The sequence below is a fragment of the Lynx rufus genome, unplaced genomic scaffold, assembly GCF_022079265.1.
Source record: "Lynx rufus isolate CCGP_SWC_20201006 ecotype Redwood Valley unplaced genomic scaffold, mLynRuf1.p SCAF_5, whole genome shotgun sequence".
In the NCBI taxonomy this organism is placed as follows: domain Eukaryota; kingdom Metazoa; phylum Chordata; class Mammalia; order Carnivora; family Felidae; genus Lynx; species Lynx rufus.
The window spans coordinates 90,081,145-90,098,019 of record NW_025814867.1 but is presented as its reverse complement, the minus strand read 5'-3'; the positions used below and the strand labels follow the sequence as shown (position 1 = coordinate 90,098,019).

Below are 16,875 nucleotides of genomic sequence, written 5' to 3'. Positions count from 1 at the left end.
ATACTAAAAACTACTGAATTACAGTTTCATCCACCTTCATAAAGGTGCATCTTATAGATGTGAATTGTATCTCAATAAGGAACTTATTACACAGCTCTTACCAGCTGCCTGACCCTGGGAAAATCATCAAGGGCTCTGAGCTGCAGCTTTCCTATTTATATGTAGGGGAGATCTATCTCCCAAGGTGGCCATGAAGACTCGGTGAAATGATGCATACTAAAGTGCTTTGTGAGCTGCTAAATTCAACAGAAAATTTAGTTAATATTTGCATTTTTAAAGAGCTCTATTGCCAGTAAGAGTGAAAATCCCTGTTTCCTATTGAAGGACTTTTTTTTCATAGATGGGGAAAGTGTTCTGGCACTAGTAAGAGGATCCCACTCTGAAAAGGTATGACAGATGGTTTCTAATTTTTGTCTGCTTGAAATGTTGCCATTCCATCCTATCCCCCGACCCATGTTATTTAAATAATTTCAGTTCTAATCACCCTATCCATCAATTGAAGGGTTTCTTTTATTATTTTGCACTCACCGATGAGATGTAGGCAAAAGTTATTAGTTATTAGAAATTGGCTGGGGAACAGGATATGCACACGGGCTTGCTTCCCGGGGAAGGTGGGACCAGGAGCCCCACAGGGGCCACCCAGAGGCTGGGAGAAGAACTGCAGGCTATTTTTAAAATTCAGGCTGGAAAAGTACTTCACATCTAACAAATGATTGACTTTTAATGCACTGGCTTGCTACAAGCCGATTTCCTTTGTCATCCTTTAAAAAGACCTGCTCTTCACTTTAAAACTTCAAATCTCCAGAAGATTTGACATCCTGCTCTGGTATCAGTTGATATAGAGTATCTCATCTCCTGTAGTCAAAAAGTTCATCTGTATGTTGACCCTAACTCCCATCATATTAATCCCAGTGCGGACGGTGAACGTCTTCACCTGGACAGAGTTTTCTCACAGAGATGCATCACAGCTGCCACCAGATCTTGGAGACTATTTTTTTTTTTCCAGCAGGATAATTGTGCCTGTGCAAACAATTGTTCAATGCCTGCTCACTCACAATTAGAGCTCAAAAAACAAAAACAAAAACAAAAACAAAAAGATTTAAAAAAAATTCCAAACCAGTACATTCCCAGTCTGATGAACTCAAATCAATTCAACATGAAATACAGGAGTGGGGACATAATTAATAAACCATGACTGGGGTGAAGGACAGTTTTGATCTCGGCCACTCTGAAAACCTCCAGGCAAATTGATGACCAGCCTGGGGTCCTGGTTCTGTGATGTGGGGTCAAGGTATTGCAGAGATGAAAAAAGGTGATGAAATCTAATGGGGAAAAAATGAAGAAAACAGCCTTTTTGACAAGAAACTGATTTTAAAAAGCAGTAGCTCCTACTTTACGACATTTTTTTTTTTTTAAGATATAAAAACTGCAGAGGCCAAACAAGGCAGGCTCCACACCACTGCACTCCTTGGGGTCAAATGGACATATTAACAAAAGCAGTGTCTTTGGGAGGAAGGACTGTGGCTCTGGAATCTAGAACCACTGGGGTTTAAATCCCAGCTATGGCACCTCCTAGCCCCAGGGCTTCAGGAAAGCTGCCTAACCTCTCTGAGCCTCACTGACCCCATCTGCAGTATGGATATGATAAACGCCCTCTTCAAAGCTTAGAAAACACAGCTCCAAGTGCAGAGCTGGGATGTGGACCCTCAACTGCCTGGCTCAACAGCCATGGGATGAACTGAAGATACGCCTCCTGGAGTGAAACGCTCTCTATCCCCAAAGAAACGTGTGTCTGGCAAAATGTATCCTCTAATAGACAAAACGTGCCCCTGAGCATGCTAGGAGAAGGTGAGTGTGGGGCTCTAAAGTCCCCACAGGACAGAAGATACCTAAGAGGTAAGAGGTACTGTAGTGTAGTAAGACCCTATTTCAGAAACTGGGGACAGTAGCCAGGCTGGGGTTGAAAGAAGTGCCAGCAAGGGCAGGGGGGTGCGGTGGTGGACTTCAGGCTGCAGGGAGGGAGAAGAGGTTTCTGGTGACTGCACAGAGCACACAGAGCCTAGAAGCAGCCCTGGCCACAGTTCCCAGGAGCTCAGGCAGTCAGGTCCCGGGAGTCTGTGGGAGACAAGCTAAGAGGAGCCAGCAGCCTGGAGGATGGAGATTTAAACACACACATGTATACACCTGTGCACGCAAGCATGCACACACACGCCAAGAGCTATGTGGCCAAGTACTCCTTCTGTGCCTATCTACTCCCAAGCTCCAAAATGCAGGAAAGGAGTCTGGCCTTCCAAGTAAGAACGTGCTAATGAGCCACAGTAAAGACAGGGGGCCCAGACCAGAAGGTGGGGAAAGGAGGCAGCCAACCTCTTCTACCCATCTGAGTGGAGGTAGCAGAAATGCTAGCATTGTCAGAAACAAGCATAGGAGGATGGGGCAGAAGTCACAGGGAGGCTGATGGAACAGTCAGAGGTGCCCAAAAAGAGGAGAGGCTGTACTCAGGAGACATGACTGAGCTCACCATCCCTGAAGGTAATCAAGTAGAGGCCAGCCCATCCTTATTATCATAAAGGGATTCCAGTCTCAGGTGGGTGTCTGGGCTGCTTCACTTCTCCAGCCATTTCCAATTTGAGATTCTGAGTCCGGACCCTTGTGTGATGGCAAGGAGGGATGCAGCGTGGCTTTTTCTTTTCTTTTTAAATTAAAAAAAATTTTTTTTAACGTTTATTTATTTTTGAGACAGAGAGAGACAGAGCATGAACAGGGGAGGGGCAGAGAGAGAGGCAGACACAGAATCTGAAACAGGCTCCAGGCTCTGAACGGTCAGCACAGAGCCCGACGTGGGGCTCGATCTCATGGACCGTGAGATCATGACCTGAGCCGAATCGGACGCTTAACCGACCAGGCCACCCAGGCGCCCCTCTTTTTAAATTTTTTTAACGTTTATTTATTTTTGAGAGACAGAGAGAGACAGAGCATGAGTGAGGGAAAGGCAGAGAGAGAGGGAGACACAGAATCTGAAGCAGCTAAAGGCTCTGAGCTGTCAGCACAGAGCCCGACACGGGGCTCAAACCCACAAACCGTGAGATCATGACCTGAGCTGAAGACAGACGCTTCACCATCTGAGCCACCCAGGCGCCCCTCAGCATGGCTTTTTCTAAGACAAGCAGCTGTGGGGCCCAGGGCAGCACAGATGCCGAGGGAAGGGAGGAGCGACGTGTGCAGATGCTCAGACTGGCCTTCTGAGACGGCATCGCCAGAAGAAAAGAAGTGCTCCAGGGATGATCCTTAGGGCAAAGCAGCCCGGAGACCGCGGGGCCCTGAAGGGAAGCTGATGCTCTGAGCGGCGAGGCCAGGAGACCAAGACACCAGGTTAGCCCCAAGTCCCCAGAGATGTCTGTGAACCAGATCACGCTGTGTCAGGAAAGGACCAAACAGGCCCACCATGAAAAGGCCATCAGAGCACTCGGTGGGAAGTTCCAGAAAAACTTTCCCACAAAAAGGACCCAGGAAGCCATTCCCTGACAGACAGCTGACACAACTAACTTGGCTAATCCGACTAATTCAGTCCATACTTTCTTCACATTTCTCTCTACAAAAAGGTGAAAACATCGACATTTGAGCAAGTAAGGCCACGCTGTATTGGGGAAATGGGAAAACAAATGGAAAAGAGAAAGAAACCATGTCTGACAGAGCTGCCTGGCTTTGGATCCGCTGGGCTCATGCTGCGGGTAATTTAGAACTGTCATATCTCATCAGAAAGCCACTGCCCATGACTCCTGAAAAACTGTGCAAGTAAGATGAGAAATGTCTGGGTTCTGCTAAAGGGCAAGTGTTTTCAAAGTGAAAACAGAACGACACGGAAAATTCCAGTTCAGTCAGCTATAGGGCAATACCTTGAAAAGGTGATAAAATCAACTTTTAGTCCATGCATCTGCAGGCAGTGTGCAGTGGGGTCTAGGACAGGCCGCGCCCGGCATTAGGGAAAGCGAGGCCAGTCCACCCTGCTGCACAGATGCCAGAGAAGTACCCCTGTCACATCTCAGTGTGCAAACAGTTCATCCATATGGAAGAGGAAAGAATAATGAAATGGAAGAGGAGTTCAAGCTACAGACAACTTCTCCAGTGAGGGTCTACTTCCCAGAAAGTGGAGAAATGCTGAGCAGATGGCGCATCAGAGGTGGTGGTGGGAGGGGGGGTGGTGCAGGGAAATGCAGTGAGGACCTCAAGGTGGGTACTACAGTCTACTTGACTCCTGGCCCAAAGGCCCAAATCAGCAGGTGTCAGATTTGTTACGCCAGGGAGCACTTTTCTCCTAAATAGTTTATAGAAGCTCTATATCTATAAGCTGGAAGCAGCAGCCTCTCCTGGTTGAGGGGGGTGTGTGCGGAGGGGCGAGGGATGGAGTGGGTGGGGGACAGGCACTCCATCCACCAGGCTCTCCCGCCGAGGGAACCCTGGCCACCACAGAAGCGTCAGAAAAATCATTGAGCTGGATAAAGGAATTGAGAATAAAATTATTGAAGGCGACATTGATTACAAAATAGATAGATTCAAAAAAACACAAGGAGGCAGGAATGATTTTCATAAATAATCTCGAACAGTGGCAAAAAGAATTCACTGGACCAAAGTATTAACTCACAATAGCCAGTGCAAGCGGGGCCATGAGCCTTCCTCCCCCACCTCCACTCCCCCTACCATCAGGAACACATGCCAATCAGGAAACATAAATGAAGTCAGAGCAGCTCAGATTTCTCAAAGCAGGGAACAGGAAAGAGAGAAGTCTAGATTCTAGTTTTAAAATTGTAGACTACATATAGCTTTGATTCAGACTTGAATAAGCTCATTGAGTAAGTCAAACAATGACTTTGCCTCAATTTATAACTTAAAAAGAGAGACGATTCTTTTGAATGTTCAGGTAAAGAATGTTTACAAGGCCTTTTTAGCTATGGTGCACCTTTTTTCTTAGGTTGTTGTGACTTTACTGTGGTAAAATACATGTACCATAAAATTTGCATTTTGGGTGCCTGGGTGGCTCAGTCAGTTAAGCGTCTGACTTCGGCTCAGGTCATAATCTCACGGCTTGTGAGTTTGAGCCCCGCATCGGGCTTTGTGCTGACAGCTCAGATCTTGGAGCCTGCTTTGGATTCTGTGTCTCCCTCTCCGCTCACACTCTGGCTCTCTCTCAAATTAGTAAATAAACATTAAAAAAAGATAAAAAATTTGCATTTTAACTGTACAAATTAGTGGCATTAATTATATGCATAATGTGCAAACCATTACCACTCTATTTCCAAAATGCCCTAGTTTCAAAACCCTTCCATCACTCGATACAGAAACTCTGCACCCACGAAGCACTAATTCTCCATTCCCCATCCTGACAACCTCAGGACCCTCTATCTGCTTTCTGTCTCTATGAATTTGCCTATTCCAGATATTCTATACAAGTGGAATTATACAATACATGTCCCTTTGAGTCTGGCTTCTTTAAGCATGTTTTCAAGGTTCATCCATATTGTAGCATGTGTCAGAACTCCATTCCCTTCTGTGGGTAGGTAATAGTCCATTGCGTAGATATACCATTTTTGCTTATCTATTCATCTGTTGATGGACATTTGTGTTGTTTCCCCCTTTTGGCTACTGTGAATGTACCATGTACTTTCACAGCCACGAGATAGAGAAAGTGGAAGTGCTCCCGAGGGAAAAAGCAGGTTGGGAGTGAGGTGTAGGGGCAAGACAACAGAAAGACCAAAAGGCAGGAGGTGACTCGACACAGACTTGAGGAAGGAGCTGGTGGAGAGGCAGGGGACTAGGATTAAACCCTACAAGGCTGTGAAGTCACTGGCCAAGCACACAGCTCAACACGCCAACTGACCCAGGCCCACCCTGCCTCTCTCAGCGTGTCACCTTCTGTATCCGCTCAAGGAGAGGGCTAAACCACTCCGGAGGATTCCCAGTTGGGGGGTGGGGGGGGGGGCTTCCAGTTCTGACAATTAGTCCACCAAGACCTTGACCATTAGGTAATTAAACAATTAACAGTCTAACAAAATACCCTGCTTTGAGTGTGGAGAGAGAAAGGGGACTCTGGAGGTGACAAAGGTCCAATCCTTCCAGAAGAAGAATGTGGTTCTTACTGCAGTGTGTGTAGGGAATGATGGCAGAGTCTGCCCCCCACCCTGCCCAGGGCTTGGTTCCAAGTGAGTGTTGAGGAGGAGCAGAGAAATGGTTACAGCAGAAGCCGGAGGGGCTTGTCCCTGCCTGAGGACAGAGTGCTTTCTGGGGCCAGGCTGTCCCACCAGGGAAGTCTTAAACCACTAGGGAAGGAAATGACGGAAAGGCTTGGTGGACAAAGCAAAGGGGAACCTGAGTGATTTCCACCACAGACCAGAGTGGCTTGTGGCCAGGTCTCCTGAAGGACACAGCCTGCCTAAGAGGAGGCAGGGGAGAAAAACACAGAATAGGATTTTCTGCCCACATTATTAGCTGTGTGGCCCTGTTTGAATCACTGAACCACTCTGGGCCACTCTCCTCATCTATATGATGGGCGATTCAAAAGCCATCATCCCTGTGGTCCCCCCAGAGCCAATTCCAGGCACATGGGGACACTGAAGGGGGTGTTGAGAGAGGTCTCTTCCACACTCAGCCTTTTAGCAAATATTTATTGACCATTGCTCCAAGCAGGCATTGTGCTAGGTGCCCTTCCTTCATCCTACCGGATACCAAGGGGACAGACAGAAGAGGCAGTGACACTACCTCCTTGTTGCAAAGATTTGCAAAGGCAGATTAAAGTAGCCAACACAAATAAGGCTCCACTGACAAAGTGCTCCCTATAGTCGAGCTTGCTGCCAATGCCAATCAAGAGTTGTGCCCCAGCATAATGTACCCCTGACCCCAAGGGTGACTCCTGGGCTCCTAGGAGGAGCTCCTTATCAGTGGGCTGGGGAGGGAGGGAAGAAGGTGGCTGGGGGCTCAGGTGCGAGCTAGACTCACCTTCACGCAGGAATAAATCACGGACACAAACACCACCAAGGTCAGCAGCAGGAAACAGGTCAGGTAGAAACTCAACATGAACACGGAGCTGGAAAAAGAGAGGAGGTGGGGAATTCTGGGGCCCTGAAAACCTCTGGAAGGAAAAGAAAGTTGCTCCATTCCCCCTGAATCCATTGCCCAGTCTTTTCTAGCCCCTGATTCACTAAGAAGGGCTTACACAGCCTTGAGAACTGATTCAGGACCCCTCTGTAATGGTCTGGCTCCTGTCCTTGCCACCTCCCCGCACCTCCCTGTGGGGAGCAGAAGCCTGCAGCGGGGGGGGGGGGGGGGGGGGAGGGGGGCTAAATGGAGAAGCAAGTGTCACCTGCTCAATATTTTGCCTAATTAAGGACCTGTTTTAAAAATCACCTGGTTATTCCCTCCAAGTAGTTACTCTCAGCTAGGATGAACTGTGAAAGCTGGAAACAGATTTGATAAACAGCCATCATTTTTAAAAATGCATTTGTCAGCAGCCCAACCAGACACTCTGAGAAACATCAGTGATGTATCCTTCTAGAGGAGAGAGTCCCTAAATCTTGTCCCCTGCCAAGCCCTACACCAAGTCCTACTCAATTTTGCTCCCCTGCTCTTCAGCCAGTTCAGCAAGAAAATGCAAGGAACCCCCCCACCTCCCCGCCCCTTCTTCCCGAGGCAGATCACCGGTGACTTTCACCATGGGCCAGAATCCTCAGACAAAAGTGTGGCCAGTGACTTTCCACCTGGAACCTTCGTTTGGCCCTCCTGGGGCAGGGGCTGGCCAAGGTACACACCATCATATCAGGAGACCACAGAAGTCCCTTTTCCCTTTCAGGGAGTGAGAATGGCCTAGAGATGCCAGGCGTTGTGAGCTAGTTAAAGGCAAGTGGATGACTTGAAAAGGCAAGTGAATACCTCTAGAGAGGCATCCAAAGGGCGTCTGTGTTTCAGGCTCCCCCAGAGGCCAGCACTTAGATGCCTTACACAAATAGAACAAGGTAGAGAACTCTCTTCAGAGGGAAAGAAAGACCTTTAAAGTAGGTCTTTCCTGCTTCTGTAGAGAAAGGACTGCTAGAGAAAGACTTGCGTCAATGCCTTGGCAACCAGAGCTGCGGCCAGGGGGAATGAAGCCACTGTGGGCAGAGCAGGGAAGGAGGAAAACCCTGCCCACAAGCCATGCTGCAGAAAAAGAAAAGCGGCCCAGAGGCAGGGTTATGCGCCCAAGCTAAATGGACTAGCAGGTGCAGTGGGACAGAAGGACTAGGTTGCCTATTTATACCTGTAGCTCCATTTCAATACCAGAAAAATTGGATCCTGTGGCAATAAGGACCCACAGTCCCACCAGCCCTGCGCCACCTCCGTGTGGGGGGCAATGGGCATCAGCTGCACAACCAGAGTGGAACTGGCTGCCAGTGTCTGGTATCCTGACAGAGTCATAGCGGGTATGCATGTAATGGCTATCTCTGCAACAACGTGTCATTAAAAATTTAAGGCTTTGAGCAGCAAGACATGAAGGCATTGTGTACCTCCTGATAACATGCACTAAGAAGGACACATCACTTGTATGGGATTCTTGTCAAAAAAGCATAACCTCTGTCTAATCATGAGAAAACATCAGACAAGCACAAATTGAGACATCTGCACATTAATTGGCCAGTACTCATCAAGGGTGTTAAGGCCACAAAAGACAAATAAAGGCTGAGGAAGTATCACAGATTAGCTGGAGCCAAGGAGACAGAAGAGGTAAATGCAATGTGGGATCCTGGACTGGCCCCTGGGACACAAAAAAGGCCATTAGGGGCAACACTGATGGAATTAGATTATGGTCACTAGTTACTAGTGTCACCCCAGTTACTAGTGTGTCATGCCAGTGTTAATCTCCTGGTTTCAACCATCACACTGCAGTTATGTAAGTGGTCAACATGAGGGAAAACTGGATGAAGGATGTACAGAAACCCTCCATAATACTCTTGTCACTTTTTTATAAGTCTATAATTATTTAAAAATGAAGAGTAGAAGGCATTGGGATGAGGGGCCCCTTCTGGATCAAGTTGGACTTAGGAGACATAACTGAACACAACCAGTGGGTCCTGGGTAGATCCTGGCTATGAATAAACTAACAGTTGAAGACGTTGGGAGACAATTTTGGAAATCTGAACATGGACTTGGTGTTACACGACTGCAGAGAACCGCTGCTAATTTTGTCTGGTGTATAAGGCACTGTGGTTAAGAAGGGAAAGCCCTTAAAATAGGACTGTATTGAGGGTTTTTGAGGGGAGGGGGGGGAATGTCCTTTTGTCTAAAATTTAAATAAGCAGAAAAAAAACAGATAAATTATAAAATATCAACAATAGTTATACTTTACAGTATAGGGGATGGGTGCTGCTTATATTAATTACTTTTCTGTATGTTTGAAAGGTTGCATAAGAAGTAACAAATATGTGTACAGACATGGGCACACACACATACAAATGTATACACACACACGCAAACAGACATGGAGCAGTTATCTTTCCTGTTTAGATGTGACTCTACTGTGACTATGTCCCGAACACTTCATCTCAAAAAGCCCACTGGCAACATCCGAGTGGTTCCTCAGAAGCCACAGGCCTCTGTAAGGGACACAGTCAGTCCTTGGAAGCATTCTAGAATATCTCTTTGAGGAAAGCCGTCAGAACCAGAAATCCATTCTTTAAAATACCCAGAGTTGCAGAAAACCCTTATCTTTTGAAGATGTATTGATGATTTTGCAAGAACCAAAGGTCACACAGAAGCAAACCTGAGTACTTTTGGGTGATTTAACGGGCAGCCGCAGTGTGGGTACAATGGGCCAAGATGACGAAGTGCCGACAAGGAGTCTCTCATGCAGCAAGGCAGCGCCCAGAGGGAAGTCCCCCACCCTGGAAGGAGCAACTCACCTCTCTGTCACAAGGGAGTCAGACTTGTAGCTTCCCGGTCCCACCGAGAACACATTTGGAAACTTCTCCCTCTAAACAGGCTTAGCGCAGACCTCCGCCTCTGCTCTCCTACATGACCTCCCCTCCCACCCTTGAAGCCCCACAGCCAGAGGGACGGTACTTACTGGGGCACGATGGTGATCTGGACAAAGCAGATGAAGAGGAAGACAAGCGAGGCACATGCCACATAGGCACCGAATCGGTCATCCACCTGCTTGGAGTACTGAGAGGGATGTGTGGGGTGAGAGGGGCAGAGACTCCATCCACTCCAGCCCCGCTCCACCCCAGAACACTCCCAAGACCTGGAGACCTGGAAGAACCAGCACTAGCCTTGGTGCTCAAGAAACCAGTCCAAAGCACTATGAAGTGGTGCCTATTGGGGAGGACAGTTGAATTGTGTCAAACCAGAAACTTCCTGTAGGTCGGGTCACCATGACAGTAACTCGTCACGATCATGGCTCACATCATGGAGCGCCATCTGCGCGCGAGGACACATATCAGGTCTATGGCATCCTTATGCATGGACGTAGGTACTGGACCTATATAGCTGCTACTTCCCAGGTGAGCGAGCTGGGGCTCAGAGAGGACATGAGGCTCACCCAAAATCACAGAGCTCGTCTCTGAGGGCCCAGCTCCCAGCCCCAGCTCCTCCCAAGACACCAACAGGCGGTGGGAACAGAGGCTGTGCTGGCACAGAGTCACCAGAGAGGGTGCTTTGTGACTCAGTTCCATTAACTGCTGGTGAACAGTGCTTGCCTCCTAGGCTTGCCTCACCGGACGATGACGTGAGTTCAACAAGCCCGTTTTAACTCAACACTGGGAAAACGCCGTGGCGTGGACAAAGACCCTGGACCAAGGTCTGGTTCTGGCTCTTTCACTACTTCACTGGTGGCCTAGAGCAAGTCACCCAACCTCTCAGTCACAATTTAAGGAGATGGGACAAAGAGATCTCAACTGACTGCCTCTTCCAAATGTTTTCCAGTGTGCCAGAGGCAGCAGGGGAATCCACTGGTGATGATAATGATAGCAATAATAGCAATAATAAAAATAACATAAACATAGCAATAATAAAAATAACATAAACAGCAATGGACATTCACGGAACATCTATGTGGCCAATACTATCTTATGTGCTTTCTATATATGGATTTATTTAATACTCACTATGACCCTATGAAGAAGGTATGTTAAATATCCCCATTTTCCAGATAAGGAAATGGAGACATGAGGAAGTGAAGACTTCTCTCTTCTGACCATGAAAGTCCCCCTAAAATCTCCATCTACTGGGTAGCATGGCGTTGGAGCAGAGGGAACAGAGACAAAGGGCTCTTTCCATGGTGATGGAGAGCAGAAGGGAGCCTTCTATTGTCCTGTCCCCTCCCCCTGGTTCTGGTTCTGCCCAGGGCCTTGTTCCCACCCAGGGTGCTGTACCTTCTTCTCTAAGTCAGGCTCCCTGAAGGTCAAGAGGAACTTGCGGACATGCTCAGACCGCAGCCTGTCGATGCTCCTGGCGTCAATGGCACGGCCCAGAAATTCGTCCACTTCATCCTCGGGGTTTGCACTTTCCTGGGCGTTCCTGGGGAGCAAGACATGCAGACACACGGCAGGCTGACCACCAGGGGGCGCCGCAAGAGGGCCCACTTGGGCCCATGCACCCAGGCCCATTAGAAAGGCCCTAATAAGGGCTGGGGAAGCTGGGACTGAGATCCGGAACCCAAGTCCCCCCGCTTCTTAACTGCACACATGCACAGAAAGCTGCCAGTGTCTGACCTTCTGGCTGAAGGGCCTCGCCGACAGTAAGACTTTTCTGACTCTACTCATATATTATTATAGTATAATATGACTTATCATCAAAGTTTTCATTGTTTTTCCCCACAGCTAACAGTCTCTGCTCTTCACTCTCCAGCGGTACCATCATCCTGAAATAAAGGCCAAGATCCGGAGGCAAGACTGCTGCCCCAGGGGCTGTGAGCTACCCCGCTGCTTTAACCCGGCCCAGGGCACCCTCTGGGAAGCAGGTGTCATGATCAGGGTGCCAAACTAAAAGCCCATCACTCAAGGTGATGCCTAGTCCTTGAGTGGGGTTTCTGACAGCCCCCAAGAACCAGGAAATGGAAGAGAAAGAGGAGCACATTCCCTCAAGGCACCAGGATGTGGCCAGACCTGGTGACCAACGTGCAAGGTCTGCATTTTGCTGAGAGCAGCAGGCGCGTGTGTGTGCGTGCACACAGGCATGTGAAGAGCATGCACATATGCAGTTGTGAGTGCACACATATGTCCACACATGTGTTTGTGGGAAGATTACAAACGGGCAGTGCCGAGCCCAGCCTCTCGGCCCTGGGCTCCTGGGCTGCCCATCTGTCAGCTGCAGTGCTCTGGTCATTCTCAGCCAAGGCTGTGTGGCCTCACTCCCCAAGCAATGCGGGGAAACTGAGCTATAAGACGAATGTGGGCCTATCCCCCAGGCCAAGAGAGCAGGAATAAAGAAGGGCATGTTACTCACTTGTCCTTGGGGTCTTCAAAGCCCTAAAAAAGAGGGACAGAGAGAGAAGGAAAGAAGTATGAGAACAGAGAGGATGGAGAACTGAGGCTTCCAGAGGGACTACGGGAAGGCTGCAGCTCATTTACTCTCTACGGCTCACCGAGGAGTCTGCAGAGAGGACTGTCACCCAGGAGTTTGTCCTTCCTTCCCTCAGTGAATACAGCCAGGTTCTTCCTATGGGATACGCTCTGCTACGTGCTGGGGGAACACTGTGATTTCATGTCGCCCACTGGCAAAACTCACGTGTCTAAGCTCTTCCTGTCCCCACATCCAATTCCCCAACTCCCCTTGCCCCAGAGCCTGGGCTTGGTGGGTCCCTCTCAATTCTACCACTTACTCAGATGGAATAAGAGAAACCATTAAGTGACCACTGCCCCCACCCCAGCCTCACTGAGCACACAAAATCTGGGAATTCACATGTTTTGAGCTTAAGAAAGTTAAGCTCCAGTTACCTGTAACAGCTTTCCTAGCGTATGAGAACTAGCGTGTTCTTACAAAGCCAGGATTGGTTGGGGTGAGAAACCTGTGTTCCAAGGGTTTGACTGCCGCTCACATACACAGGGCAGGGGTGAGTGTGAAGGTCCCTTACCGGTCTCCAAACTCAAATCCCTATTTATCTACGCAGTCCACAAAGGGACAGATGTGTCTCAGGGTGTGACCAGTTGTGGCAGAATGAAGGGTGGGTTCCCTAAAGTGGCAAAGGGGTGGAATCCAAGAGGTAGTGGAGGAGGTAGCAAGCAGCCCCAGGACTGTGTCAGGTAAGGCTCCAGTTGCCAGGGCAAGGACCGAGTGTGACCTGTGGTCTTTTGGGGCCCAGCGTGGGGCACACTGCTGGGCAAACGTGGAGGTCAGTAAGCGCCAGGTGAACCCAAGGCCAAATGAACACACCTCTCTTTATGCACACTGCAGACAGTTTGAAAATGCAAAAAGCATTCATGAGCCAGAGTTGCCAGGAACTAAAACAGATGTGGGGTCCACACCACACCCCATGTTCTCTTTTCTACCCCCCCCCCAGTGGAGGGCCCCAGGGGCCTCGGCAGCCTCTAGTGGCACATCCAAGTGCCCAACTGTGGACCCCGAGCTCCTCCGAGGATGCCAGACCCTTCTTGTCCTCTGAGAACCATCGGGCCCTCTGTCCAGGCTGTAAGACCCGGCCCACTTCACCATCCCAGCCCCAGGCTGGAGGAGTTGGTGTTAGTCAAGTGGGTGCTCCGCCTAGGGAGCAGGTCCAAGCTGGGTGCCCCCCGCGATCCCTCAGAGCACGAGCTTGAGTGGGCAGCACAGGGCCTGGACAGACCAGCTCTCCGCAGAATATGGTGAGGCGCTGGCACTGAATTCCACCACAGGGGCCAGCAAGGATTTTACTCCGGGACTGAGGACAACCAGGCTGTACTATGCTTATGCAGTCTCTGCAGCTCAGAAATCTACCCGACACGTTTTTAACAAACCTATTTCTGACCTTCCCCTACGCTCCTTTGGTCATTTACTGGGGTTGGCTGGGGACTGGGTCCGGTGGATGCCATGTTAGTGTGGAGAGCTCAGCACTGGGTTAGGGTGTCGGCAAAAGAACCTTGGCAAATGGTTGTTAAGAACACAGTCCCGCAGATGGGTTCAAGTCTCACGATCTGCTTACTACTTCTAGAACAACGGTCCTCAGCCTGGCTAGGAGGACCCTCACATGGGTTCTGCCACAGCACCCAGCTCAGCTCAGGGGGTCCTGTGTGGTTCCCAATTCCGGTCCCTTGGCCCTAAAAGCAGGAACAGAGGCCACGGCCCCTCGGCTCATCCACACGGAGGTTCGTACGCCCGCTTGGCAAGCTGCTCATCTCCTCTGGGCACTCGGGCTCAGCCCGCTGCCCCCACAGAATGCAGAGCTTCCCTGGTTAGATGAGCAGATGCCCCTGCATGCCCTTCCTGTCAACCTTCTTATTAGTAAGTACCCTCAGGGACTTCACGACACTTGTGCCTAAGCACACACCAGAGCAGCTCGTCACTACGTTTTAAAAGCTGAGTAAAAGCCGAAACAAGATTTAAAGAAATAAGAGTGCTGCCTACAGGTTAGTACCTTTCTTAGTGTTCTCAGACGCCGCTTAACCTAATCCTCCACCCCCACCATCGGTGGAAGTCAGGGTAGCATCTCTCCTTTTGAGCATCTTTACCAAAGATTTCAGGCAAGTTTAACACCAGAAGTCAGTGGTGTGCCTGGCGGCTGGCAGAACTACCCCCTCAACAGCCTAGACACTCAGACTGGGCGGGCTGGGGGCTGGAACTGGTCCTTTGACGCCGGCCTCTGGCGACTCTGCCCGGCCAGGATGAGGGATGGGAGTCTCTTCTCCCAAAGGCTGCTGCAGAGGCATCCCCAACCCTGTTCTTCCACACACCTTCCCATCCCTCTGTGCTGGCGAGGCAGCTGATGCCACGGAGGAGCCTGGCAGCCAGTCTCCCCCGAGACGGCCCTTTCCCCAGTTACAGCCCTTCCGCTGATGGTTCCAAGGCTCCTGGTCCTAACAATGATTAATGCATCTGCTAAACCGGTGCTTATGCTCCAAACTGTCTCCTTTGGGACTCTGAAATAACTGAAGACTCTGCTTACACCAAGTATCTCCAAAGAAAAAAGCTTTCCAACAATTTTAAACAGAGAAAGCCCACCAGGCACCTTTCCTGCCTGCTTGTGGCTCTTCTTCCTCTCCTCTCCCCGCCTAGTCTCCTGCTCAGCTCTGTCCTCTCCCTCCTGTCTTTCTGCTCCTCTTCCCTCCCACCTGGATGAGAGCCTCCCTCTTTGCACCCAGCTCTCAGTGGCCCCACACTATGCTCACCCCCTCTGGACCCAGTCACATGGATACAGAATCCACAGCAGATTATTAAAGGGCTAGGGTGAGAACAAAGAGGTCCACCGACTGCTCTTTGCCTTGAGGAGGGCCCCCCAGGGAGAGGGAATGTGGCTAGTGGCCTGGGCGGCACTGGCCAGACCTGTGAAGTCCAAGTTCAAAGCCCTGGGGGAAGGCTGGGTCCCTCCCACTCTGTTCCCTCATAACCTTCATGTCCTGCAAGTTGCTTCTTGACTGTCAAAAACTAAAATAGAGGTCTTGACTCAATTCATTTTTTGATCTTACACATTTTCCTTGAACCTCTGTCATCTGCTATTTGCCAGTTAGCAAGCAGCAGAGTGGCTGGGTCCCCAGCTTGTCCCTGGCTCAGTCAGCTGACTCAGCTGGATTTTCATGGAGTTTATCTCTAGTCCCTGCTGCTGTAGCTAAAACCTGCTCCAACCTACAGACCCCAAATTGGGGATCCTACTGCTGGCGCGCCCCACCTCATTCTTCTACCCTGGCGCGTGCGTGTGCGCGCTCTCTGTCTGTCTGTCTGTCTCTCTCTCTCTCTCACACACACACACACACACATACACACACACGGCTCCCCACACCCTGCTGCTTCACCCACCCCTCTCTCACGGTGGGCGACTCCCATGGGAACCAGGCTGCCTGTGAGCCAAGGAGTTTGTTCGGACATGGATGCCAAACTCTTTGATAAAAACAAAGGAAAACACTGCTGCCAGACCCTGACTTCTGTTACCCCTCTCCCTCTTCCTCTCACCCTCTGAATTCTTTGTCATCACTGACAGAACCCAGGCAGCACATCCTGAATTAGCCTGTTCTTGGTGTGTGTTTAGGGACAGTGGGGGGGCGGGGGGGTGTCTGTCCTCCAAGGCAGTTGGGGTCCCGTGTCCCCCACCCCTTCCATGGCCTCTGCTCACCCCACAGAGTGCCCCGCAGTGAGCAGGGGCACTTCTCAGCACAGAGGGCAGAGGGGACCATCACCTGGCACTTCACCAAAAAGTACTGAGATGGTCTCTGAGCAACTGAGCCAAAGGATGTGTTTTCAGCTGCCCAGGAAGGGCGCCTGATAAGCTGGTGCCCACCAGACAGTGCCAACGGACCACTGGAGGCTCTGGCTGGACTCAGGGGCTGCTTCCAGCCTGTGGGACTCATGGAGAGAGCCCAGGGCCAGAAATCAGGCACTCTGGCTCCTAGTCCAAAGTGGATTCCGTGGCTCTCCAGGTGCCATCAGGCAACACAAGGGGCCTGACCCCATCCTCACACTCAAGGAAGGCCCTAGCCCTGGAGAGTACTGCCCACCCGCTGTTCCCCCCACTACTCACCATCCGCTTCATCTCCTTGGACACCTGGTTGCCCCCTAGGTGGTTGTAGAAGGGACGCTCAGCCCCCCAGTGGGGCGGGTTGTGCCCAATGGAGTTGGTTCTCTGGCGATTCATCTTGGCGATCATAGCCTTTTCTTCTTTCTGGGAGTGCCAAACACATGCATCAGTCTGTGGGCAGAGCCTACCAGGTGAGCCCAAGTGGGCAGTTTCTC

General features: G+C 50.2%; 1 protein-coding gene across 1 annotated transcript in view; it reads right to left on the bottom strand.

Moving 5' to 3' along the window:
- Window positions 1-16,875, bottom strand: part of ADCY5 (adenylate cyclase 5) — a 143,276-nt gene that overhangs the window by 15,262 nt on the left and 111,139 nt on the right. The window contains exons 8-12 of the mRNA XM_047099619.1: window positions 16,664-16,804; window positions 12,466-12,488; window positions 11,394-11,538; window positions 10,088-10,185; window positions 6,991-7,078 (exon numbers count right to left, since the gene is read on the bottom strand). Coding sequence (XP_046955575.1) covers window positions 6,991-7,078; window positions 10,088-10,185; window positions 11,394-11,538; window positions 12,466-12,488; window positions 16,664-16,804 — 495 coding nt within the window. The remainder of the gene's footprint in view (window positions 1-6,990; window positions 7,079-10,087; window positions 10,186-11,393; window positions 11,539-12,465; window positions 12,489-16,663; window positions 16,805-16,875) is intronic.